General features: G+C 37.4%; 2 protein-coding genes across 2 annotated transcripts; both read left to right on the forward strand.

Moving 5' to 3' along the window:
* The first annotated feature begins 9,344 nt into the window (after positions 1-9,344).
* LOC135692270 (inward rectifier potassium channel 2) lies at positions 9,345-13,292 on the forward strand. Its single transcript, XM_065210363.2, has one exon. It carries the CDS (start codon positions 9,346-9,348, stop codon positions 10,735-10,737), a length of 1,392 nt encoding a protein of 463 aa, XP_065066435.1. The 5' UTR covers position 9,345; the 3' UTR covers positions 10,738-13,292.
* A 7,385-nt stretch (positions 13,293-20,677) lies between these two features.
* Positions 20,678-26,239, forward strand: LOC135692182 (dynein regulatory complex subunit 10). Its single transcript, XM_065210243.2, has 4 exons — positions 20,678-21,532; positions 22,586-22,819; positions 24,802-24,873; positions 25,310-26,239. Exons 1-4 carry the CDS (start codon positions 20,732-20,734, stop codon positions 25,592-25,594), a joined length of 1,392 nt encoding a protein of 463 aa, XP_065066315.2. The 5' UTR covers positions 20,678-20,731; the 3' UTR covers positions 25,595-26,239.
* The last annotated feature ends 566 nt before the right edge of the window (positions 26,240-26,805 follow it).

Here is a 26,805-nt window from a genome sequence, read left to right on the forward strand (position 1 = left end):
TGAACCAAAGTTAATCGTATTTCGTAGAGTATACCAAAAGAATTGGTAACAATACTTATTTGCTCAATATTATGCAAGGCATTTTCTAGCATAGGCCAGCATAATAACTGGTAGGGCTGCCCCACTACTGGCGGGCTTCTTTAGGCCCAGCATCCACTGTTATTTCTATGAATAGGCTAATTGGATGGGCCTCTCTGGAAGTTTAGTTCCATCAGTCCAAAATCCTTTTATATCTCCGTAGCCATTAAAATATCTTTCTATTTATAAATGAGAACAACGCAATAATCTGAAAAAATTAAAAGAATTTGGGTAGTATCTGGAATATTCAGACCTATCTTGTCACTCAGACAACTTCAGGTTGCATTTTTCTGTTATCTTTGTTGTGATGACACATCGATCGATGATAAAGGAAAACGAATTTAGCTTAGTTTTTGGCAACAGTGAATGAAGCTAACAGGAAATTGCTTGTAAACAGAGGGGAGCACTCTGCAAACGCCCCCCTCCTTGGACTAATAGCATTCCCCCTCCCCCTTATAATACAGACACAGGCCCTCTTTTTGCAGACAGTGGCCAACGTCCTTTGCTAAATCGTGAATCGTATATTTTTTGTCATGATACTGTTGACTTGCTTCTCCATCTTGAGTCTCGTTTGCGGTCATCTGTTTTACTTAGGACAGTACAGCACGAAATTCAACGAGGAAACTGCCTTGTCACAAAAACTATTGTTTTGTTTCATCAGTAGTTTGACGACTGCTTTTTTTATTCATTTCTTCCATTTTTCATCCAGTCTCTAGCAGTTTCATAATTCTACCTTCGCCCTCAAGACTTCCTGATACCTAGGGTCATTTACTGTGGTTCAACCGCTCATGAACCCAAAAGCCTCAAATAAACCCGATGTGGTAATTTTACTCACCTTGGTTTTTCCTTCGTCCTAAACATTGTAATCAAATCATCCATCGACTTACGTGTTGTTTCCAACCAGGTGATGCCTTTTTTGATTTGTGGAGAACACGGAGCCAGAGATTGCCTTTACACGGGACCGGCCGAATATTTGGCCGGCCAGATATTTGGCAACTTAAAACTCAAACTCAAACTTAAAAATTTTTTCCAGCATATTAAGTTAATTACACGTTACATCCATGTATATTTTTCAAATTACAATAATTAATGTAGTTGCGAGAAAATCTATGTCGACTGCCTTGGAAATTACTTGGATCTTTCAGAAAATGAGTCAATGAGAAATGGACTTGGTGTTGTTCAAGGTCTCTACAATTTCATTGAGGCCAACACCGAAAGGCATGACATTTCAAGAGAAAAGTTTAACATGAACTATCATATAGCTAATAGAGACAAAGCGCAACGCACTGGGCTTGCCAGTGGGGGAAGGCAATTGACAGGACACTTATTTTCTGTGCAAGGATAGAGACCCCGAATTCCATCTAGAAGGCAAAGCTCTGCTCAATTGTTTCTACAATGTAATGGATATAGTTTTAAAAAAAAATCTATGCGCGATTAAGTGATAGTAACTAATCCGCCTCTGTGTTATATCATACACGCCAGTGCCAACGACAAGTTCCTTTAGACTGATGACGTCAATTGCACATGTATACTAGAAGTAGAAAGGCATTGTTAGACTGCTGGTGTTTTAGAGTATTAATTTAATGAATATTGATTTATCCACAAGTTTTTCCTCTGTCTTCACATTGCTTTGAGCCAAATCTCTGCAAGCAAGTTTTTCAACTCTAGTTTTGTAGTTCAAGATCAACTTGCATCTTTAATCTCCCCCACAACAATCTCTTATAAATTACAACACCAGGGGTGCAGTTGCAATTAATTTTTCTAGGGGGGGGGGGGGTGGTGTGGGGGCGGTTTAGGGGCTAAATGTTCCTAAAAATTCTTCCAAGTCAGCAAAATTTCTATAACTGTTTAACACCTTTCGTGTTTAAATGGCTGTAGCCTCCATGCCTCCACCAACCGCTCATGAACCCAAAAGCCTCAAATAAACGTCGAACTTCTCTTCAAGTCTCGACAAAATTATAACAGGTGAAATATAATTTTAATTTTGGGTTCAAGGCCCCTGATGCAATTGACTTTCCCAAGTCACAGTTATTAATCGAAGAAAAAACAATGAATTTGTACAAGTCGATGCAACTGTATATGGACCGCAATAACTACATGAGTCAAACCGCAATGACATGTGATAATTGATAGGACAGGTAAATCTCTCGTTTATTTTGCTGTAGAGATATTAAATTTTAGAGTTCGGTTTACTTAAAATGCTTGTTGAATAGGCCTAGCAATGAAAACCATGTTTCCGCGACTGATTTCGATTAAATCAAATGCTTGACAAATATGCTATCATTTTTAGGGCAAATGTTCTCTAATAGCAGGTACATAATCTTTGTTTGCTGTTGTCTATGATTCTATGCAAAATTATGAGAAAAAGGCCAACCAATTTATCAAGGAAAGGATTTCCTACATCAAACATAACTTATCAGCTGTGAAAAGGAGACACGTTTTCTTTGTTGAAAAAGCTACGTCTTGATGTTGCCAGATTAAGGTATAGATAGTTCAGAAAGGATTATCGAAGATATAACATTGGAAGATTGGAAAGACTTCCCTGCAAAAATGGGGACACAAAACATTAGGCCTTTTAAGTAAGATTATTTTCCATTGTACAGTGCCATGGGAGAAGCTTTTATTAACGGGCAGCTTTTTATTTCAACATCTTAAAAGAACGGACACATAATTTCCTCTCAGAAAAACTTGTAGCATGCCTATTGACGCAATAGCACCGTCACTGTCCATGGTTCCTATTTAGTTCGTAGAAGTTTGTGTTTGTTTTGGCTTCATTTATCTTGTATTATTGAAAAGTTATAATGTTTGGCAGGACAATATACAAAAAACTCCTATACCCTCCAAAGATAAATTGTAAGTTACGCCTTTTTCATGGAGGGTTGTCAATTTTCTATATTATCTTTACTGAATAAAATGGGAGTCGAAATCTGTTTTATCGATGTTTGTTTTTATGCTCGTTGGAAAACGCAGTGCATTCTGGGGTCACAGACGTCTTTCGTCGAAAGGCCATTATCCCGGCCGAAAGTCACATATTCTCTAGGGTGGTCCACAAAACCCGCTTATTTTGTTGTTTGTGTAGTTTGTCCTTGGGGAAGTTCGACCAAATGATATAATCCACACAACACATGCATTTGCGACACTTTTTCTCACAAAACTTCAACAGGTAGTAGTCAGTAGACGATATCTGTCCTGCAAAACTGGTCTTAATAACATCGCCTCGGTTGCAAATGGTTAAAGCTGCAAGGTACGAGAAATACATTTTCACATAGTTCATAACGAGACCTTTTTTAGGAATAAAACCTAATGCATTTGCGAATGACCCGCAGTTTAATAGACGTAAACAGCGTATATTTAGATAGATTGACACCTCTCTCTGTTGCTAGAATTTTCAAAGAGTTTTGATCCTTATAGAACTATTTCAAAACTGCGAAGTTGATGTGATTATTTCGTAAAAAGCTCAATTCTTTTTTCTACTCGTATAAAGAACACCTGTGCGTATTAAGTATAATATCATTGTGTCCAAAGTTAGTTGATATAATATTGTTCTTGTTGCATAGCCTTTAAATGTTGTTGTTTAAAACTATCATTGTAAAACTATCAATATCGAATATCGATATCGAATAGGCTAAAACTGTCTTTAAAATACAGCTAGAAGATAAAACTGCATGTCTAGTCTATTGATAGCTTCGTAGATATGAGCATTCAAAACTGTTGTTGGGGAATGGAGGGGTCCGGACCCCCCACTTTTCTGAAATATGGTCCTCGAGATTTTTCCAAAAATGATGTACAACTCATTGGGGGGGGGGGGGGGATAGTATACTGTATGCTTGTGTCAATTACAATTGTAAAATGCTTTGCTATTTACCGTAGCTAACATGAATCAAATAATGAGGGAAAATTTGCAAAAAGGGCGTTTCCCCGCATTTGCGAGTGTTCGAAGGGCGTGGTCCAAACAAATTTCTAGGGGCTGCGCCCCAGACACCCCCCCCCCCCAGTGCTACAGACCTGGGTACGCCACTGGGGATGCCGGATTTCTTCTTTTGTTGGGACGAGGTTGAGTGCCCATTCCTGTAGGGCCTATTTATATATTAAGTACCTATATCAGTATTTCCAATATCTGCTACAGACCCTTCATGCACCGGGAGCCAGTTTTATCCATGCTCCAACTGTTTAGTAATAAAATAACAATGGAAAGAAAACTCGGTATTGGCAAACAGGCACCTAGTGAAGAAACTCAAAAATACTGCATATTTTCTTTGCAACCTAAACCTAAAGTTAACTTGAAAAACATCAATTTAACAAAATTCAATTTATTTCATCCTATTTGCTCAATGATTAAGATATTGATTTTTCCGAATACCAAGAAGACCCTATGCCTATGGACCTATGAATACCTATGGACCAAACAGTGCCACTTTGTCGCTTTATCCAGTTTTCATTTTAACTTCTTTGTCGCTCTCATGAGAATGAGAGGGACGAAAAGCATCAGCCTGGATATAAACATCACCATTTGCCATTATTTATGTTGACATTGATATGCATCCATATATTTGGAGGTAAATCCATCTGCATTTTTTTTATAAGAACAATTTTATAAGAACCCAAGCCTCGAAATTGATCAAAAGTAAAAAGAAATTAAGAACAAGCTGAGGCTGAGCTACTATAAAATGTATTTTTGAACAATGTCTCATCTCACAAAACGAGAAGTTTTCGGCCATCTAGGGGTGCGTTTTCGGTGAATTTGAAACCTGTCGAAAAATAAAGCACGTCTCACTCAATTTGTTGGCAAATGAGGCCTTAACACCTCCCTAGAGCGAAAAAGCTAGCAATCGCACTGCTTACACTTTATTAATTTTAGAGCAGATTTAGAACAATCCAGCCTCAGATTTTCGGAAAACTTGAGAACAGTATGTCTGAACTTGAATTTATTGGTTCTTATAAAAAAGAGTGTAATCAATTATATCGAATTATTTGCAGAAAAAGCAGCTTAGATAATTATTTGGGTGAAGTGATGATATTTTATTATATGCTTGATTTTGATGATTGTAGATTTTTTGTGGAAGAAGAATTTTATACGAAGATTTTATTAAGTGTACCCTACCCACTCTAATGTAACCGCTTCTCCACCCCGGCAGAAAACAGAAATAATCGAGGAGTATTCAAGAGAGGGAGAGAAGATACTATAAAATTTAACCGCTTTATGATTTCAACTGACTTTGAAATAAATCAAACTTCTAAGACATAATAAAACTCTTTGTCTGGCACACTTTGGGCCATAAAACACCAGAATAATGATACAGCATTATTTTCATTTCATCTGCTTTATATCTTATTTTATCGCTTTCTGCCTCTCTGAACTATTTGTCAGTTAAACGTTGCCTGGCTGCCTTTAGAGTATAATGCTGGATCGTTATGATTTCATGACGTCTTTTCAATGTTATGACTCGCTTGCACGTTATTTAACTTTCTCTAATAATCATGAATATCATTTTCTCAGACCACAATTCACGTTGTAGTTGTGTCCATTTCGTAATATGACAGCAACCGCTTTTATAAGAAGCATTTAATCGCATTTAGATAGCTTTCGTGAGATGCTTTCTTTGATGTTGTTATCACCTCTGCAATTAAACTATTTTGTTTTGACCAACACCAAAGCTAGAAGCAGACAATGAAGGCTTTGAAAATTTCCCAACCACTTGTACTTTGGTTTTTATTTAGCCGCACTGGTTTTGTGGAAGACTGTTAAGGAAATTGAGAATAGGTAACAACCACCACATGAACTCCAGTGAAGTCGCGAAAACGGGCGTTCATCTGTATCATTTCCAAGGGATTTTTTGCATAAAGATTGTAAATTATGAAACGAGAATGAGTTTGTTGTTTGAAAACGAGGCTAGCGAAGAAAGTCGAAAGGACAATCTTCACAAATACAAGACAATATTTTGTTTATTTTGAATTCTTTAAACGTGTAATAACGACTTGATGGGTCTAATCGATACTTTTTCCAAAATGTGCTGTTGAACTGGTTAAAGTGGAGTCTTACCACGGACTTGCACTTTATTTGTAACGACAGTTTTACTTTGCACATGTAAATAATTTAAATCTAGCGGGAGATTTAATGATTGTGGAATTCAATCCTTTTTCTTATTCATAAGAAGTAGGTACATTCTTTCCAAGGCTATCTTTTTTTTTAATAATTTGAGGCTCGAGTTTTGTTTTTCTTTTTTCAACACTGATTCTTTCACATCTATATTCTATTGAATTTTTCTAAGACCAAAAATTAATAGCTTTGCGCGACATTTTTAGTCGCATGCTTCATTTGAGCTGACAAAATCCATCTGTTTTAACAACAGGAGAATAAATTTTCAAAAATGCATTGTATTTTGTTGAGTTTTTTTATGCATGCAGTTTGGCATGCCCTTTCGTTCTTCTTATTTTTTGGCAAGTCGAACTTCAGTGCTCAAATAAAATGATCCCTTGAATAAAAGAGAATGAGCTATAATATAGCTTTGAGCTTTGGTTAGGACTTCCTCTAAATATATTGTAGCTTGAGTATTCATCTTAGCAGTGTCACTTGACCAGAGTTTTTACATGAAGATTTCGGGATTTGCATATAAGGTTAAGTTTTGTATGTTACAACCTTCTTTCTCTGACTGTTTCGCGTTAAGTTGCGAAGGTTAATGGGGTGGATGATAAATCTTAAGACGAGCACTTTCTACCCCTTCAATAGCCTGCGTACAGACTTTGTAATTAGTGGAAATCTCTTCTTCTTTATTTTCTCTACTCTAAGTTCCTCTATTTGTAAAGTCTGCATGCAGGCTACCCCTTCAAATAAAGATAACATAAGCTCGAATCCGGAGCATCGACTTTGCTCTTTTGCAAACATCTGCATAGCTTCGAGGTCTCAATAACTTTCGGAAGAAAAATTGGCGACTTCAAAAGCCAAACAAAACCAGAAGCTTAAGACAGGCTTGGACTTTTTTGGTTGAACTGAATGAAAGGCAGGCAAGCGCAACAGGCTTTCGTAAATATTAGTGTATGAGGATATCTCCTGTTGTGTTTTTTCCCAAGGTTTTTGAAACGCAAAATGCATTTAAGCTAAGTGGATTTTTTATCTGTTAGGCCTTAAATGTAATTGCCTTTACTGGAAGAAAACAATTGATGACGTCAAAAGTAATGATTTACAAATTTGATTTGTTGTGCTATGCGACTCGCATGCAATGCGTGTTTCACAATGCTGTCCAGAAACCTGTCCACAAACACGTCGAGGCACCACTGCTAGGGCAGCTTCCAGATAAAGCTATTGATTAAGTTTTGTGAATTGCAAAATTTTTGACAATTATTGGTCAATGATTAACCACATTTTATCCAGACACCATGATTCACTTTTCGTTTACGTTTCGCTACCTTCGTTTATTCCCATATTTAAAGATGTACTGAAGCATTTTCACAGACAGTCGATTTTCAGAAATTCTATCAAGTGAGCTGCCCACTTGAAATAGTATTTTCTGATGAATGTTGCTCTTCACCCATATCCAACTGTTTGCTTTATGTGGCGTTCAATTTTGCTTTTGTTTATTTTGATTTTGTTCTGAAAGATTAAAAGTTGATGGAAATTTCTGCTAATCTTTACGGAATTGAAATTAGATATATTTTTTGTTTGATTATTTATTATATGTTATGTTCAAATTTTACAAAAGGGACACAGAGAGATTAAAAGAGGGCCCTGGGATAAAACGGGAAAATGTGGATCAACTTTGAATGAAAGAAAATTTGCTTAAATTACCTTAAAACACATTTCAGAACGATTTCTTGGAGTAATTTCGAGACGTTAAATGGTTGTCAATTATCCGACGAAAACCCAAATTTTCCGACGAGATCGTTGATTGCTCGAGCCCACCTCCCCCCATACCCCCATAATTTCCGCCACTGTTTTGAGCCATAAAATTAAAATTCACCTCAGAATTGTAAGAACGGGATATAGGATTCCCAATCAGGAACTGCAGGGAGAATGGCAATTCAATTTTTTGGAAAATCACGAGATTGCAAAAGATTACTTGAGATATCTTTCAAAATAGGAAACTTCTGCACCTAAGGATGTAGGAGACTTTCAGTAAATAAAACATAAGTATGAGCTTTGTGTATTTTTTGAATGCTCAACTTACTACTCTTTCTGCATAGAAGAATGATGCCTTGCTAGGTAGTAAGAACATGGGATATGCCTTTAGAAATAATGCTTTATCGTTTACTCGATTAGTAGCGGGTAATGTTTTCGTATGTTTTCAATGGAGGATTAGCTAGTGCTGTTCTTCTGCTAGGCTGCTCACGCATAGGCTTGTAGTTTGCTGCATTGGTGGACGCTCCTATCAACCGTGAGCTTTCTTGGTACGAAGCATGGATGCAGTGGTTGTTAGGCTGTTAGTGGCTGAGCTCCCTTATTAAATCCGAAAAGTAGCCAATTTCTTATTTTTTACTTTGTTTATTGCAACATTTTGCGCGAGAGCCCCTATTTTTTCAAAGCCCCGAGAAAAATTAAGGGACTAACGATAACACAACATCCCTTCTCCGAGGTCTTGTGTTTCTGTCTCGTACAGTCAAAAGGGCAGGAAAACGCTTTTATCATTTCAAAAATTCTTTGAATTGGAAGCTTTTAATGTTGCTACATAGTGGGCTAGAGCCTTTTGTTATGATTTCCCGTGCAGGCCGCCAACGAATAAGTTCAGGCTTGCTCATTGAACTCACAATACGTGAAAAGACTGATTCGGTTGTGCTCTGTTTCCTATATCCCAAAGAAACGGCTCTCTTGCCTTTGTCTTGCAAATTTTCTCAAAGCGTAATAAAATTAAACCTTTCTTATCTAAAGATTTCTATCGAGGCAGTAAGAAGAGGTAATGAAGCGAGCAAATTTTGCGTCGATATGAGGTCGACACATCAGTTTGCGGGTGTCAGTTGTAAGGTAATTCCCCAGTGGAAGGTTGGTGATTTCTTCAATGAACTTGTACCTGCAGTGATTTTACTGGCCTTTGGCTTGTAGTTTTGTTTACATTTGAGCTGTAAGAAGAACATTCTGCACGTGTCTGTAGAAGTGAATACGAAGCTGATTTTTCATTTGTTTCCCCAAGGTTATCGGTGTTGATCAGTGGACACTCACAAGTGCTGAGGATGTTGGATTGAGAGTAGCCGATTGGCGTGATTTATTAATCAAAGCCGATTGGCGTGAGCTTACAGGAATTCTTTCTTTCAAAAGAGCACGTGGGACTGTGATTCGTAATGGCGAGTCAGTTGAAATTAGGCTTTGACGAAGAGGCGCCTAGCATGGAAACTGGAACCTTGCTAGAAGAAGTTAATGGCGCACCGGAGAGTAAAGAGTTTAGGAGTGATAGCAGCGGCGATGTCAACCTAGGAAGCATGAGTTTTATCCGTAAGAAAAGACTGCTTCAAAACGGAGCCTCTATCGATTCCGCTAAGCTTGAAAAACAGTTACTGTTGTCAGAACGCCTCCCTAAAGGCCTGACCGAAATACCAAGATTTATACCAACTGAGAAAAACGTAAGTTCACCGATAATGTTCGAAAATATGCATCTTCACCACAAAAGGCTACTCGCAGACTTTTTTACGACGTGTATCGACGCGAAATGGCGGTGGATAAGCATTCTTTTCTCATCAAGTTTCATATTGAGTTGGCTATTTTTCGGCACGCTCTGGTGGCTAATTTATTACCTAAGGAAAAGGTACGGATCGAGCGCAAATTGTATTGATAATGTTGACTCATGGACGGGAGCCTTTCTTTTCTCTCTCGAAACTCAAACAACGATAGGTTACGGAGGTCGACAGGTGACCCCTGAGTGCCCAGAGGGAGTTATCCTTCTTGTCCTACAAACTATTGTCGGATTGTTTATTACATGCTCGATGTTGGGATTGACTTTCGCCAAGCTTTCGAGGCCAAAAAACCGAGCAAATACTGTCGTTTTTTCGAACAAAGCCGTAATTACACTTCGAGACTCAAAACTCTGTCTTATGTTCCGAGTGGCTGACTTACGGCGTCGAAGACTTTACGACTGTAACGTTCGTGCTGTGCTTATACACTCGAAAATTACGAAAGAGGGTGAAGTTATACCCTTTCATATGAGTGACTTATCTTTAACTATCGATTTCAAACAAACTGAATATACAATGAGAATATTTCCGATTTTCCCACTGAACCTGATTCATCCGATTGATGAAGAGAGCCCCCTATTCGACATGTCTAGCCTGGATCTATCTAGAAACCATGTAGAGGTAGTCATCATTCTTGAGGGCACTGTCCCCCACACAGGCATGGTGACTCAGGCCGTGAAATCATACACCTCAAAGGAGATTTACTGGGGTCATCGGTTCCAAGAAATGATCACTGGGAGGTGCTTTGTTGACAATGTTTGGAGAGTGGATTTTTCCCAATTCCATTTGACATACAAGGACAACGTTACGCCGATGATATCGGCAAGGGAGCTCAGTCAGATTGACGATGAAAGCGATTCGAATGGGTATCAGACGGGGTCAAGCACAGCCTCGGCGCTTTCTGGCTATCATGGAGCGACACTGGCTGTCCCAGAAAGTGTCATTATAGATATTGACACACGAGGCTTCTCCTCCATCCCAGCTTTGAAAGAGACGGAGGCGTGACTATTACGCTACTCATGAACGACAATTGTTCGTTCGTCATTTGCAGTAATGGGAGTTGAATTGCTATCACAGCAACAGAAAGATTATTGCAACCAACAAGTGCAGAAACTGACGCTTGGTGATTGGTTTTCCTAAAAGGCTTGCAAAATGCAATCATAGTAAACTTGTTTTAATAGAGAACAATTTTCCCAAATAGAGAACAACACGTGTTGACTTAGCGATATCGTCTTCGATTATTCCTTCGTCAGTTATCCGTAATTTAGCTTTGTGTTAATTAGCAATTTACTTTGGAAAACAAGCACGATGCTATTAGCAATTGAGTGCAATATTATGTTTGGCTGAATTTGTCATCATTTTCGTTACAAGAGACTGCACCCCTTTATACTGATATTCTATCCTCTGATAAAAGGCCCCTTGTCTCTGTGGGCTTAGCGGTCCCTTGACTTAATATTTTCCACCTCACCTTCAATTTCAACCATAATTGCCATTTTTCAACCGTGATAAGAACAGAACAAGGAGCTATACTTGACAAAGAGCTGTTTGAACATGTTTTTATAAAGCAGACAAGTTTCTTAAGTTTTGAAGGAATGATGGAACATAATCATGCCTTCATATTGGCTACGATAGAATATCGCGAACCTCTACCTATGAAGCAGTAAAAAGTTCTCTAATAAAGTTTGATGTAAATTTTTAGCTAGAAAAGGAAAATAACACTGGATCATATACCCACAGTGTTGGTAACGAAACCACATGAACACAAAAAGTGCCCAACAGTCTCAGGCCAGAGGGTTTTTAGCAACTTTTGCTTTCTCGACAGGCCGAAATTTTTTCTTATACGAGTATTAATTTTATACTTTCACTATCAAGAAATTTTGTAACAGAAATTTGAGTATTGATTAGTTGAGTAGCGCGCTATTTGAATGTACGTATTTTCCGGCCAGTGTACTTGTTGTATTTGATATTAGCCCTCTGTTGCCTCGGTATGTTTAATGGCCAAGCCGATTCGTAGCAAATGTTTCACGTTTAGGTGAAAAATGAGTGTTTTTAGTGATGTGTTTTGCATATCGTTAACAATAAATGACTAGATATATCTCGTTATATTACTTTGGTATGTTAATTGTACTCAAATGTCTTCTTCATGCTTTAATTACAACCACCCTTTGACCTCCAGTCCTTCCCAAGTTCACGACTAGGATCCTTCTCGTCACAGGCAAATTTCTCCCGTGCTCCGGCAGCTTACATTCACCCTGTTTGAAGATGAAATGTTAATAACAAACAAAAGTTTTGCGCTCATTGATATTAAATACAAGATTTTCATTATGGGTTTCTATGTTTATTTGAGTTCCCCTTTCCATAGGATATTCTCGTCAATCTTGAAGCTATCGCGGCATTTTAAAAGAGATCTGTCTTGAGAGGGCAGTTTTGTAATTAAAGATCGATTTCCTAATGTAGGAATTTCATTTGTGAAACGGTACAAAATAATGAAAATGCCACCAACAAATTGCCTTAAATGTAAGGCTATCTAAAAATAATGAGTGTAACACACTGCTTTTTTAAATCTCCATTCCAAAACAAGGTCAATGTTCTCGGGGGAAGGACTACACGCCTCCATTCGCTTTATCGTTTGTAAACTCCCACGAGCTAACATACCCACGTAATTTCAAATTGATATTTCAGCATATTCCGTCTTGTTTACGATATATAGAATCACATCTTATAGGCCAAGAATACCAAACCCGCTTTGGCTCTGGATTAGATGCCGAGAAAAACTCACCCACAGCTACCACGAAAAAGACTGCAATCGCAATAGTTTCGTTTCAAAACGTGGTCAACTAAGCAAGTATCTTGTAGAGTGATGAGATGTAAAAATGAATTTTATTCTATGAAGTTTTTTTTTATTTGAAATTCCAAATGCATATTCAAGATGGTGCCGACGAAGATCGAGATGATTTGAATTTTAGTACTGCCAAGGACATCAGGCTTCTCCCAGTTTTTGATAAAATCTTTTAAGGTTTTAAATGTCCTTCCTCTGAGCAAAGGGGAAGCAGGGTCATCGAAAGCCCACCTAATTTTAAGATTTCAAAATTTTAAATATTATTGAAGCGCAGATTGTGCTTTTTAAAAAGGTTCTATTTGCTAACCCTTCTCTGTCACAATCTCTGCCTTGTACGATTAAGGTGAATAGAACCAGCTTCAGCTCTTTTTGAAGGAATATTAGCTGTAGTTTTATAAATAGCTATATATATAAGTTATATTCATTGAATTTTCCTAAATTTATATCCTTTCATATGCTTGATATTTTGAGCATAGAACCACATGTTCCTGCAAATGTTATTCCTTAATTGTAGAGTATTTCTTCAAGATACATTTGCAGCCCAAAGCATTTTTGAAAGGATGTAAAATTAGAGGTAAATAATTTATTAGTTACTTAATGTCATTAAGATTGGTCAACCATTTATGATGCTTTCATTATTTCTACTGTTTTTCATGTAGTTGAATTCCGTTTTTATATACAAACCAAATTGAAATTGTGAAATGTCGTGAAAATGTTAAAACGTTGTTGTGTCAGTTTTGAAAATCTGTTCCACCCAGTTTACCAGGAACCTTTAATTTGTCGCTAGTATTTAACCAGTTGATATCAAGACGATTGAGCCAAGATCATGCGCAGCTTTAGGGGGATAATTTGGATGGTTCCATCTCTCCGCTCAATGGTTTCAAGCTCCTTTGAACTGACCGAAAATCTTTTTGGTTTTATTCAGTGATATGACGCATTCAAATTTTCAGTTAAATCGGTATTCAGTTCACATTGCTCCGGATTCCAATGAAAACGGATAAAAAAGTATCCGTTTTCACCTTGTGTTCACACTGCTCCGCTGCGAAAACGGAGACTTTTGAAAATGCACTTTGAAAACGGAGACTTTCGAAAACGCAAAACGCAGTGTGAACACCGAAAACGGATACTTTTGAAAACGATAACAACAACAACAACACAGAAAGAAGCTTAGACCGCGCCAATTTGAACAACTTTTCTTAACATGGCTGATTCACTCTAAGTTAGTACACTACTTGGAGGAATATTAGTGACAGTGAGTTGTTTGAAAAGTTTATTAGTAGTCGCAAGGTCTATAAACCAGTTCGTGGCGTTTTCCTTTCTATCCAGAGCGGAGCAATGTGAACGCTTCATCGTTTTCGCTCCGTTATCAAATATATCCGGAGCAGTGTGAACAATGTAAATCGGCTCGATATGAAAAGGGATAAAAACAAATACGGAGCAATGTGAACATAGCTTTACTCAAGCCAAAACGCTCAGGGCCAGGGGTCACTTCGCACAATCTACAAAGGCATTTAGTGTTTCACGTCCCCACTCCCCCTATTTGCACTTAATTCATGCCTCTTCGCTGTGCCCCACTTTTCAACACGTCCCAATGCCCCTTGTTTTGCAAACACTACAGGGAAACACTCCAAGATTTTTGACTCCGCTATGCCGATGACACCTTTCTTGCTCTTTCAATCCCTGTACTCTCTTAACCCGGTTGTAATTAATCGCATAAAAGCCTTGTAAGTGGACTGCACCTACAACACTATCAGCTTCAAGATTTTAGTTTTAGCCGGTTTAAGACCTTTTACAGTCTTGTGAATCTTTGGCATGTGAGCAGATAACCATCCTATTCCACGATCACATGCTTCTAGAGCCTCAAAATGCCTCAGAAATTAAAAGAAATCAAAGAACTATTGATCTGTAAGAACATGATATTATGAATATATTTTTCAGGGCTGGTTATGCCTTTATGCAACGTCACTAGAATACAAAACCTGCATTTTAAGTATCCAATGTTGTTATGCAGTGAAAATATTGTCCTTACACACCGTAGATACAAAGCACGATAAAAACCCTATTCATATATATGAGTATCATGCCCGTCATCATGCCTGCTATTGTTAGAGCCTTTGAATAACATGTTTTTTTACACTTTTATCTTTTACCTTATCAAGGCCTCTTGCGCAAGCACTGGCTCCTGCTTGTCTAGCCCGAGTGTCAACTTTAGAAACTAATTCAGAGGGCAGAGAGAGCATTGTCAAATTCAGGTTTGGCGACAATTACACGCAAGCATGTTTAAGTAATCTTAGTTCTGGCACCCACCGTACAATATGCTAGCCCAATGCAAAATGACCAAATTTGGACAATTTCTCTTCCATTACCAGGAGCATAAACAAGCAACAATGGTGTGCATGATGAATCATTAAACACTACTTATCGCTGTAGTCTGGAAGCCTTTTGACAGACCTTCCCTTAGAAACTGACCATTTGATTTTGACAAAGAAGGTGGAGTCACCTAAATGTTCTAATTGCCCATAGATCGTATCGCCCATTCGACAAAAGTCAGACCTGATTTACAGCTTTTGATTCGCGTGTCTTTAGAAAAGTGCTAGTTATATCCAAGGCAACATGGCAATTCGGTGTAAAAATAAATGTTGGTCCAAAGTCCTCTCTCGACTTGGGACGCAGTGGTAAATGTTCCATTCACTGTTGTAAAATTGTAAAGTGTACTCGGATGCTCGATGCATATACTTCATGTAAGACGTTCTGATGAAGGAAAAATTGGATAAAGAAAAGCCAAAATCAAGAACAGGAATAGCTATCCACTTTTACATTGTTAGTTATATTTCTCGAAACTCAATGCCAATATAAACTCAAACACAATTTTTATAAAACGTACAATCTTAAAAGATATATCATTGATAGAAAATTTCATGCAGCCACCCGATGCTGTCGTAGTAGCCATGTTAAACATTCGAGCTTGAATTGAATCAATGCCTGCTTTCAGTTAGTGAGAAAAACAAGAAATCTTTGACCTTGTTCTTGAGGTTTCCACGTATCAACGATGTCACATTGACCCTCCTAAGAAAATCGTTTTTAAGAGACAATTGTCGACATAGTTGCAGTGCTTAGCTCTACCTTAGTCCGTCTGAGCAATGTTAATTTGAAATGAATTAACTGAATCTTTTTGCATGAAATTAGAGTCATTGAGATCGCATCCCAGAGCGATACAAGAGTAGGTACAGACTACAGACAACATATGAGCATCGGCAGAAAATCCAGTTGAACTTGTTTGTAGCGTTTGTAGCGTTTTTTTTTGAGGAGGTCAACTCGACCTGTATTTGAGTTCAGTATTGTTTCAACCAGGGCATGAAAGTCCCAAGCCTTGGGGCGCCAACACAGTATTTCAAAATGGCTTTTGTCCATGCATTATGATTTAACTTGCACCATTTCATTTATGGGGATTATTGCACTATCATCATTAGCTTATGCATTACTCCAAGCATAGATCTTAACCATGTTCAACCTTATTTATAGCACGCTCTTATTTACGATAAGACGGTCAGAAGTTATGCTCAATTTTTCCCAGCATTAATTCTTGCTACCATTGGGCTCATGATAAGATCTCCTAAACAGGTTATTACCGGATATGAATATTCCTTGGTATCTTGCTTAGAACTGATTTTTTGATTGGGTCATGCGAAGAACTTTGACCCATAATGACAAATACCGCGTACAAAGTTGAGGCAGTTGTGTTCCCAAACTACTTCATATGCCATAGTGTTTTTCGTATGCCTATTGGTGCTTATCAAGTAGAGGTTTATAAAGCATTAATCGTCTACCCTTTCGAAAAATATGTAAAAAGTTGGAGTGGAGAGGACTTCAAAGAAAAATTTTTAGAAATAAAAAACATTTTATTCTATGTATAATATTATGAAAAAACTAGGCAACAGAATATTCATAGCCAAAGGACACATAACCACACGAATAGGTATATACTTTTAAAGATGAACAAGCTTGCAAATAATATACAAAGCCCCCTGTGTTCCGTTGACCGTTACTATCTTTCAGGGCCGTCGCGAGCCAAGCCTTGTTGGGGGGTATGGACTACAAATTTACCTGACTAAAAATTTTTGCCTGAAATTCTTTATTTACTGTCACAAACCTCTGCAATACATTTTGTCAATCTAAAGCCTGATCTACACGAGACGAATTTTTTCGTGCGAAGCGGATTTTTCGCCGCGAATGCGCGAAAAATATGCGCAGAAGTAGGGATTAGAAAATTCGCTGCGAAAAAGTAGAAACCATTTCTACTTTTTCGCTGCGAAATTTTTCACCTTGTGAAATAAACCAATCAGAACAGCATTTGAAGACATCTGACTTCTGTTTTGGTTTCAGATGGCCTACGTCAATCCGCATTCTTTTTCTCAATTACCTTTCACCTTTAAAACGTCAATAAAATAGATTTTCTGTTCCTCGTACACAATTCATGTAAGTGGATTCATATCAGATCATTATTCAAACATTTGAATTTCAAATTGACGAGAACTGAAAGTTTCATCGTTGTACCAATATGTCAGAAGTAAAAAATAATAGGCAAGAATTTCTTCAAATTGCTGAATTGATGGCTGCTTATTGGCCTGCTCAACAGCAACAGTTTTTAGCAGATGCACTAACAGGATCTCGCATGCTTGTGCAAGCTTCGATAACGACCTTTGAAAGTATTTTAAGAAGTTATTCTTGTCTTATAAATGTAAGACGTCCTGAATAAATTTTTCTAATCCAGTATGTCTGTTTGCTGTTTTGCTCGCTTTTTTGATAAATTTAAAATTTAAAACTTGCTGATAAGAGCACTCTTCGGACAGTCGCTATATTTTTTTGTAATATTCGCAGCGAATTCGCATAAAAATTTCGCCAGTGTAAATTGAACTTCGAATTCGAGAGAAAAATTCGCAGCTAAAAAATTCGTGGCGAAAAATTCGCTTTCCGCGAAAAAATTCGTCTCGTGTAAATCAGGCTTAACTCTGTATATAATTAGCAACTAATTATTTTTATATGATAATAGCCGACTTTCCTAATAGTTTTGTCAAATCTCTATATCGGAAGGGGAAAAGAATAAAGCTACTACCATGGTTGCCGATAAAAGAGCAGAAAATTGTCGAATTTTGATGGTTTTAGTTACCTGGAAAATGCACTCTTTTTAGCACATTTAAATAAAGCAATCCTCCTAATCCTATTGATATTTTTTTTGCAAACAAATTGAACAGCAGATAAAAATAACTGGTACAATTTCGCCGCGGTTATGAAAAATACCATGTTATCGTTACTTCTAAAGCTATGTAACAAGAAGCACTGGTTGTCGATTTAGATTCCTCTTTCCTTCTAAGCATGCCTTTTGAATGTTAAGAAAAATCTGGAGCTCATAGTGAATTGCAGTTGACGATTCTACCGAGAAACTTTAGGGGAAATGGACACAAGACACAATTTTCCCTAAAGAGGGCCTGGATTTTTAGATTTAGAAATCTTCAAATCTCCAACAAGAAATCTTCAAGTCTTCAAATCATTAGTTTGTTTACCTTCATTCATATCAAGGAATAGCATATTTAACCAACGGAGCAACTACCTTTGCTTGATCCTTTCTTGACTTTATGACATGAAGGTCTTTCAAATACCTAAAGCGATTCTTCCACTGAGCGGATTTTACCTGAAATTTCCTATTGAGATACTATTGGGAAGGTGTGACACCCCCATACCCCCAGTCGCGACGCCCCTGCTATCTTTTAGCGTTTGCTCCCTCTAACAGTGTGTAGGCAGAATAGCTCTAGACATTCGATTTGATGAAACACTCTCTTCTAGACACAATGATAACATCTCTAGACTAGACACATTTTCTAGACAAATTTTGATATTCTAAAAAAAGACTTTTGTCCAGTAGGAATGTGATACAAATAATATTTCTGTTTGTTGTGAGTGTCGTAATGTCGTTCATATCAAGCAACGAGAAATGAACCAGGATTCCAATATAAAACCAGCGCGAACACCACACTCAGCTGATATTCGAAGCTACTGGAAATCTATATGCAGAATGCACTCATTTTTCGTAAGAAGCTAAACTCAGAATTAGCACTCAGATTCTAATTTTTTGATTTCAGTTTTTAAGTTGCTCAAAGGCTTCTTAAATGCAAAATGCTGAAGAATTACTTTTTAGGACATGAGATAACGCGAAATGAAACACCCAGTAGGTCGCAAGGTGCTCTTCTTTCTACAGTAATTATCTATGTCAATTTAACAGAAAGTAATTCCCAGAGATCGTCGAAAAAATTATTTCACCCTAATCTTTAAAAGATAGAGAATGATAAGTACTATGGTACCTTAATCATTTTGGTCATCTTAGGGCTCGGTTTCTCAAGGACGGATTCTTATAAAACAAAATGAATGGAGATATGCGTTAAGCCCCGGTCAAACGATCCAACATTTCACCCAACATTTCACTGAACATCAAGTTCAGTGAAATGTTGGATCGTTTGACCACCCCAGCACTGAACATCATTAAACATGAAATCAAATGTTCAATGAAATGTTGGGTGAAATGTTGGATCGTTTGACCGGGGCTTTAGACCAGCCGTAACTTTTGGGGGCGTAACTATACGTCATCATACGATGCCTTCGCAACGCCTATCCCTTCAATCACAAGCATCTGCAATCGTCCACAAAAATTGTGAGACTGCTTTTCCTTCCCACCTCGCAAGAATGCTAAAGTCTGTTTGGCGTATTTACCCAAAAGAAAACCTATCGAAATTATTTTGTAAACCATTCGTAATCTTTACTTAGGCTCCAGACAGACGTATTCGTTGCTCAACCCTTCCACTGTGCCTTTCCCTCCACCGCCCCCTCCAAGCAATGTTGTTTGTTGAGATTTGGTGAAATAGTTGCTAATCATGTGTGCAAAGACCGTATACTATAACAAGATCTCAACAACATTGCTTGAAGGGGGAGGGGATCAAATACAATCCTACTAGATTACTGTTAATAAATCTTTCCTGATTTCATCACTGGTCTCAATATATTTTGTGAAGGATTGTAGTTACAGCCAAGTTGCCAAAACAAGAAGAGCGACCAGTTAAGAGCCATTTGGAAAAGACAAGGTATTACAGAGTTTCAGCTTTTTATCCACGGGCGAAGCCGAATTTTTTTTCCGGAGGGGTACAGAAACAGGGACCGTGAAAGTGGGGGGCTACTGGGGTTTTAACCCCCCCCCAAATTTCCAAAATGTTCTTAAAATCGATACAAAGTCGCCCTGCTCTTCGTTTTTAACACGTTTTAGCACCCTCAATCTGTAATATGTACTGGCTTTTGCCGACGAAAAAAACGTGTATGCTGCTTTTATATGTTTTTATTTCAAATTTTCATACTTTAGTGCTATACTTTGAAAGTTCAACTACTGCAGAAATGTTGATGCGTTACAATTGTTGGAAAAAGGTTACAGGGTGGGTACGAAAATTGCATTCTTTTGCCCGGCAAATATCCTTCATGTGCCGACGGACAATGTGCTTTAGGGTACAGCGCCTCTGTAAAAAGTACTTTAGGGTACAGCAACCTATTGGCGATGCCCCCTTTTTTACCAAGCTGAAAATTTAACTGTTTATCAAAAGCACAAATAATAGAAACACTAGGGATTATTGCTCCCCGATGAAACTCGTTTCTAAATATGGTTTCAAACCGAACTGTAAATTTCAGTTTTACATTTCTTTTCTCAAATAGTAGAGATTTGCAGTTTACTGGCCTACCCTTAAGTACTTGATGTCGTTTAGGCAGAGCTTTAGTTCAAACAAGATGCATAGATACAAGAGTCGCTAATAACTTTGAGCATAGTCTATAGAAATAGACACGACTTTGGAAGGTCACATGTCGTTGTCATCAGTCACCAAAAAGTTCTGGCAAAGGTGGCAGTGTGATAATAAAAAATTATTTAAAAGGGGGCACTTACGCCTCTTGAAAATGAGCATGCACAATTTCGTGCTCCCCGTTTCTTACTTTTTGTACGCAGGACGATTCTAAATTCTTTCCGGAATATATTTCTGTTAATGTTCGTCAAGAGGTTATATTTGCAGCAGCCTCATTTTGATTTTATTATTTTGTTGCCATGACAAATTTGTTCCAGTTCCGAAACGAAAAATGGCCGCTGCAACATTCGACGATCAACGGGGAGAATCGAATGGCATCAATTTGTTGTCAAATGGCATCGAAGATTTGCAAATCAAGGCAAAACAAAATAAAAAGAAAGGAGACAATAACAATGAATTCTTAAAGTCTTTAGAGCCTGGCAGAAGGAAGCTTTCCTCAGTCGAATCACAAAGAGTTGTTTCAGTTATCGATGATTGCATCCGTAAGGTTGAAATCGTAACACTTCTTCCTTACATTCTTGAAAATATTAAAAGGTTCTCTGTCTTGCTTGGGTCAGAATTAGTTTCTCTAATTGAAGAGTATGATATCATCGAAAACAAGTATCGTAGGGCATCAAAGCAATACCGCAAAACATTACGCCAAAACAGCGAAGTCGATGTTGTTGATAGCCAGTCAGAAGACGGCACTTCCAGGCCTGAAAGTCAGCTTAGTCAAGTTTCTGACTGGCTTGCCCGAGCAGAATTGGACGAGCTTCGACAGACTGTAGATATTTTGCAAGAAAATCTTAAGGGTACAATAAAGAGCATCGTGCGGTATTTTGGCAAAAACCCATCAGCATTGAAGGTGATAAATGCTGAAAGAAAAGAAAGGCCTTATGAGGCAAATAATATGATCGATGGACTCTACTCTTTGAAGGATCTTGTCTTTTTGCGACTTGTAACAAGCCCTGGGGAAGAACTAGAACGGGTGAAACAATTTGTTGACCTGAACATCAAAGAAAGAAAAGCCCAAGCTACTATCAATAAGCTGGGTGCAAATCTCGATGCAGCAATAAAAGATAAAGACAATGAGGTAAATATGAATATGAATTCAGACTGCTTGACATGTGGCTGGGAAAATTTCCCCTCATTTTTTCCAGTGCACGATATTCAAATAATGTTGTTGTTATCGCAGCCTTAGGTTTTTTGCAATATAATTCATTTTCATCGAGGTCCAGTTTTTTGAATCATTTTCATTGAGGTCCAGGGGGTCCAGTTTTGTGGATCACCCCTGGGACCAAGCTGCCTCTCAACGGCCCTGAATAAAGGGACAGACTCTCTATGTTTCCTGCCTTAGGAATTGTGTGTGAATAATAGTAGAGTTGCCACTTGCTACTTGCTTAACTTCTCAAATTCTGTTAACAATATACAGTACAGAACTTGAAAATGGCTAAAAAAAATCAAACATTTTACAATATTTTGGCTAAAAGCTTTTTCGTCTGACACTCCTCAGAGCATAAAGTGTCAGAATAAGGGTCTGAAAGAACACAATGAAAAATATAACCCAGTTGTGGATCGAAATAAGCTATCCAGAAGACATTGTTTTATCTTATACTAAGGAGAAGATCACAAGTTTTTCAGCTGTTCAAAAGTTTATTTGAAACATCCATGGATTGGTAACACTTCCTTGTGATTCAAGAGTCAGATTAGGCAAGCCATAACAAAATGTTTCTTTGCTGTCAATCCTCTTATTGTTTACAGCACTAGGAGAGCCCTTCCATCCGTTCAAAAGGATTGCGTTCCTATCAACCAAAATAGTTCCATTATTTATGAATTTACGTGCAAGTGTGATTTGGGCTACATAGGACGCACAACCCAAAGATTGGGCATAGGATATACCAAAATATCACTGCCACTTCCAAAATTTAAACCCTCTCCCCCTGTACAATTTTGATTTATTTTCTCCATACCTTCATACAGCTTTCAGTGAAAATTATTTACCTTAAGCATCAAACCAGCCCAATTGAACAACATTGTAAACAATTTTGGCAAAGATTGTATGTTCTGCACAGTTTCATTTTCTGAAAATGCGAATTTTTGTTAAGAGATGAAATTATATCATAATTCATTGATTTTTTATCTGTAGATTGATCAACTAAATGACACAATAAAGAACCTTAAAACCAGTATCCATAATGTTGAAAAGAATTCAGAAGATCAAAATCACAGAATAATTGCTGATGCAGCTAAGGCTGAATCAGGAGAGCTGAAAAATTCAGATGGCAAGAAAGCGAAATTGCAACAAGAGATAATCCAGTTAAAGCAGGCACTCCAGAGCAATCTATCATCTCACAGGGAAAGTGAACTGGCACTCAGAAAGGTGAATAACTTGCTTATTTTCAACCAAAATATTGACACCTACAGAATCAAGATTTGTGGCATATTACTTAGAATCAAGATTTATAGCATATTACTCAGAATCTAGATTTATGGCATAGAATCATTAGAAAACATAGTCTACCTAGAAATTCAAGGGACAATTCTTATTTGTAATAATGTGCCTATGGAAAGTAGCAATAGTTAAATATTTCATGATACACAGAGCTATAAGTACTATAATGCAATGTGTTTAAGGGAGTTCAGTAAGAAGGGGTATATGATGGCACCTAACAAGTTTACAAGTTAAAAGACCTGTGATAGAGGCCTATATAATGAGCTAAAGTATTTGTTTTCTTGGTCTTGACAAAAAAGTGACGGTTTGCCATCGGATGTAAATAATTATTTCAATTATCTGTGTTAGAATTATCCCCTATTTGAATTTTTTTCATGAAAATTAAAATTTCATCAAATCAATCTATCATATAGTGTGCAATCTTTCATAAAGCAGTGCTGTGACCGTTTGATATAAAAACAGGAAGGCTGTTAGATTCACAGACAACTGTTAGATTCTGTTAGATTATGTTTCATGTATTCATTTCGGTTTCTGCATTACTCCGACTTGAAAGGTATATAATTAGAAATGGGCTCTTAAAGTGGAGCAAAATGAAAACAGGTGGAAACTGAAAATAGAAAAAAATAACAGCTTTCTTGTTGATATTTTTATAACTGAGAGATTAGATTGCAGGTATAGCAAAAAATGCCAAAAAACGTGTAACTTGCTAGAAACAAAAGTACATACAGTTGAATCCCGATATAACGAACCCCGGATATAATGAACTTCCCGGTATAACGAACTAAATGTCTGGTCACTTGGATTCTGCCTAACAAACTCCTTATAAATTTTCTCGGTAAAAAAAACCCCGGATATAACGAACTCTTGTTATTGGGAACCAATTTTTAGGTCCCTTCATCATAATTACCCACGATATCAGGAACTTTTCAAAACTTTTTCATCTGTTATTTTTATTTATTTATTTTCGGTGTTCCTTTAGCACTTAATCTGGTGGGAAATCTTTTTTATAATCGGCAAAACATGCTGATGATACTGATGATTATAATCAAGCCCGGGCTGATACACTCAGAGCATGAGATGAAAGTTTGATTGCGTCAGAAATTACTGCGAATGAATACATTGACACTAACGAATACCGTTTTACATATGAGACATTGGCAATGAGCAACGACAAACTTTTATTGAGAGACCCAGATGGGGAAGAAGACAAAGAAGAATGTGAAGTAATCGAAAACGTCATTCAGCCGCCAACTTGAAGTGAAATGATACCAGCTTTGCCAATGTCTGGGTCCCAAATTATAAGAGGAACATAAAGATTTTCATTTTAAATGACTAACCATTGGTAACGTTTGAATTCAGCTTGATTTTTTGGAGTTAAATGTTCATATAAGTTAGCCTGAACATGCCCATCACAGTTTTTTAGGCGTGAACTACGAAAGGACCTGAAAAACGTTTTCTCCAGGTTTAACGAACTCCCGATATAACAAACTATTTTCGGGTTCCCTTCAGAGTTCGTTATATTGGGATTCCACTGTATTAAAAAGACATTCACTGAAAATGGATTGCTCTTTTTAAACTCGATTCTAAACCTAGTATACTTAAACTTTTTGTTCTTCGCCTGTTCTTTTGCCTTACATTTTTTGGAGATACCAAGCATGGGACTTTCCTCCATTTTTGTGTCTTATTGAACTCCAAGAACAACTATCGATTTGGCAACAGCAAGAAGACTTACCAATTTCATATAAAAGGCAGATCTTATCCCTATTGCCGTCAATTTTTGGTTTCTTCAAGAAATTTTCTTGATTATAAATATGATTATCAGACTACTTTCAGTTATTATTACAAGACACATTGCATTTCTCTCTTCTGCTTGAATTTTCTAACCATCCTGATTCATAAATTCTTTTTAGCGAAAGTATAAAATGGAAACAGAGGTTGAAAATTGGGTTCAGAAGTTTGACAACGACATGAGTGAGCGACAGGTAAGCAGTTTCTTAAGAATCTCATGTTTTGTCTAGTCTCAATTCACCTAATTTTCTAATAACAACACAGCTGATAGAATACCTGCGTCATTGTAAATGCTGCAATGTGATGTTTAAAATATGATACAAGCTTAAACCAAATAATTTCCCAGTGTTAAAGCATTTTCCCCTAAAGCTCAGATATTTGCTATTCTGAAATATCTTCTCTACTATCACTGCCTCGTTGTTTTAATAGATCAACGTGCAGATCCTGTTCTACAATCTTTATATTCTACTATGTTCTGCAATTAATTATTTATTTAGTGTGTCTAATGACAACTTACTACACGATAACTTTCTCGTAAAAACCCAAAAATAACGAAGTCTACTTGGGTTAACAAGAAATACTCAAGATATAAAATGTTTGATTCCGAAGTTTTTTGTGTCCATATAATAGGATGAATTCGATGAACTGGATGCAATTTACACGGAAGAAAAACGCCAGCTGAAAGAATTAGAGGAAAAATTCAAAACTTTGGAAGAAGAGTACACACAAATTATGGAAGAGAGAAGAATTGCGAAGGAGAGACGTGAAGCAGCAGAAAGAGAGTTAAGATCGATGATTAAAGCTGCCACTGTTATACAATCATTTTGGAGGGCGTACAAAATGCGAAAGGCATTGAAAAGCAAAAAGAAGAAAGGAAAGAAGGGTAAAAAAGGTAAAGGGAGGAAAAAAAGATAAGTTACATGCAGAAAAAGTAGGTCAAAGTAAAATATTGTTGGGTTCTTAATGGCTTGTCAGGCTTGCGACAATATGCCTCGGCTTGAAAAGATGTGGGTCTTTATAAGAAATTCTAGTTTTCAATTCTACTTTTAGTTCCCTGATGCTCTAAAAGGTATCCTTTAAGTTCAATGGGTAGCTCTTTTTCCTCTTCACCTTTACCTCCAGGTCATAAATGCAACTTTATAAAGCTGATTTGCTATCTTGGAGCTGCTCTTCCAAGCTTCATTTGGCAATATTATATTTGTTAGAGAAAAATCAGACAGGCGATCTTATGTTTCTTTGAATGCAACCAGAATAAGGATTTGTGCTAGGTTTACAGATTCTTTTTCCAATCTTCTCACCAAACCATTTCGATGAAACTTGATGAGAATATATCATAATTTTTGCACCTGCTTTGATATTAAAGGCCCATAAATCCACTGAGGGCGTGTTTACATGAGGTTTGCTAGCCGACTTATGAGATCCGTCCTATGCATTCTTTTTACTCTGTATTTGCGTTTACAAAGTTGCAAGTCCACTCATGGAAGATCCGCAAGAAAACAGGTGGGATTATCCACGAATCGTCAGTGGATGACCAAAGCATCAGTTCGGGCCCTTTTGCGAAAAATGTAGCAGAAAACATACAAAAGCAAAATCAAATTTCCGTGTTACTGAAGTATACAATACCGAGCATATCGGATAATTTTGCGATTAGAAATGGGATAATTATGTTATTCGCTTTTGTTGTGAAAACTGATGTTGATTATTATGGCACCAAAGCCATCTATGGTCAAAGCTAAAAAGTATCTATCTCGTTTGCAAATTTCAAATAAGATGCCAGCCTACCTGAGTGGGATGAATCGCTTTCTCGTGTAAACACTTGCGAAAACGATCACACTTGTACACTTAAGCCCACTCCACCTAAACAGTCGCGAAATCTGTATGGCCTTTTAGCGACAGGAATGGTTGAACTCTCTTATGTTTTTGGCTACTTCAGCCGTCTTATGAGGCTGAAGTAGCCAAAGCCAGCCGTCCATATGGTCGCAAGTCTGTAATAATCAAGGGCATGAACTACAGTAAGTCAAGTCACATATAAATCTGTAAATACACTCTTTTTTGCCTTAAGAAGACTTGTGGCTCTGAGTGGAACCAGATTTATATCCCTACCCTTATCCTTGTGATATCTATGT

The sequence above is a fragment of the Rhopilema esculentum genome, chromosome 13 (genome assembly GCF_057945365.1).
Source record: "Rhopilema esculentum isolate cy_ngs chromosome 13, ASM5794536v1, whole genome shotgun sequence".
Lineage (NCBI taxonomy): Eukaryota > Metazoa > Cnidaria > Scyphozoa > Rhizostomeae > Rhizostomatidae > Rhopilema > Rhopilema esculentum.

Excerpts from the sequence above, each read along its gene's own strand:
- LOC135692270 (XM_065210363.2), top strand. The coding sequence starts at position 9,346 with ATGGCGAGTCAGTTGAAATTAGGCTTTGACGAAGAGGCGCCTAGCATG.
- LOC135692182 (XM_065210243.2), top strand. The coding sequence starts at position 20,732 with ATGGCCGCTGCAACATTCGACGATCAACGGGGAGAATCGAATGGCATC. Across the intron at positions 22,820-24,801 it reads GTGAACTGGCACTCAGAAAG|CGAAAGTATAAAATGGAAAC; the intron begins GTGAATAACTTG and ends AATTCTTTTTAG. Across the intron at positions 24,874-25,309 it reads ACGACATGAGTGAGCGACAG|GATGAATTCGATGAACTGGA; the intron begins GTAAGCAGTTTC and ends TCCATATAATAG.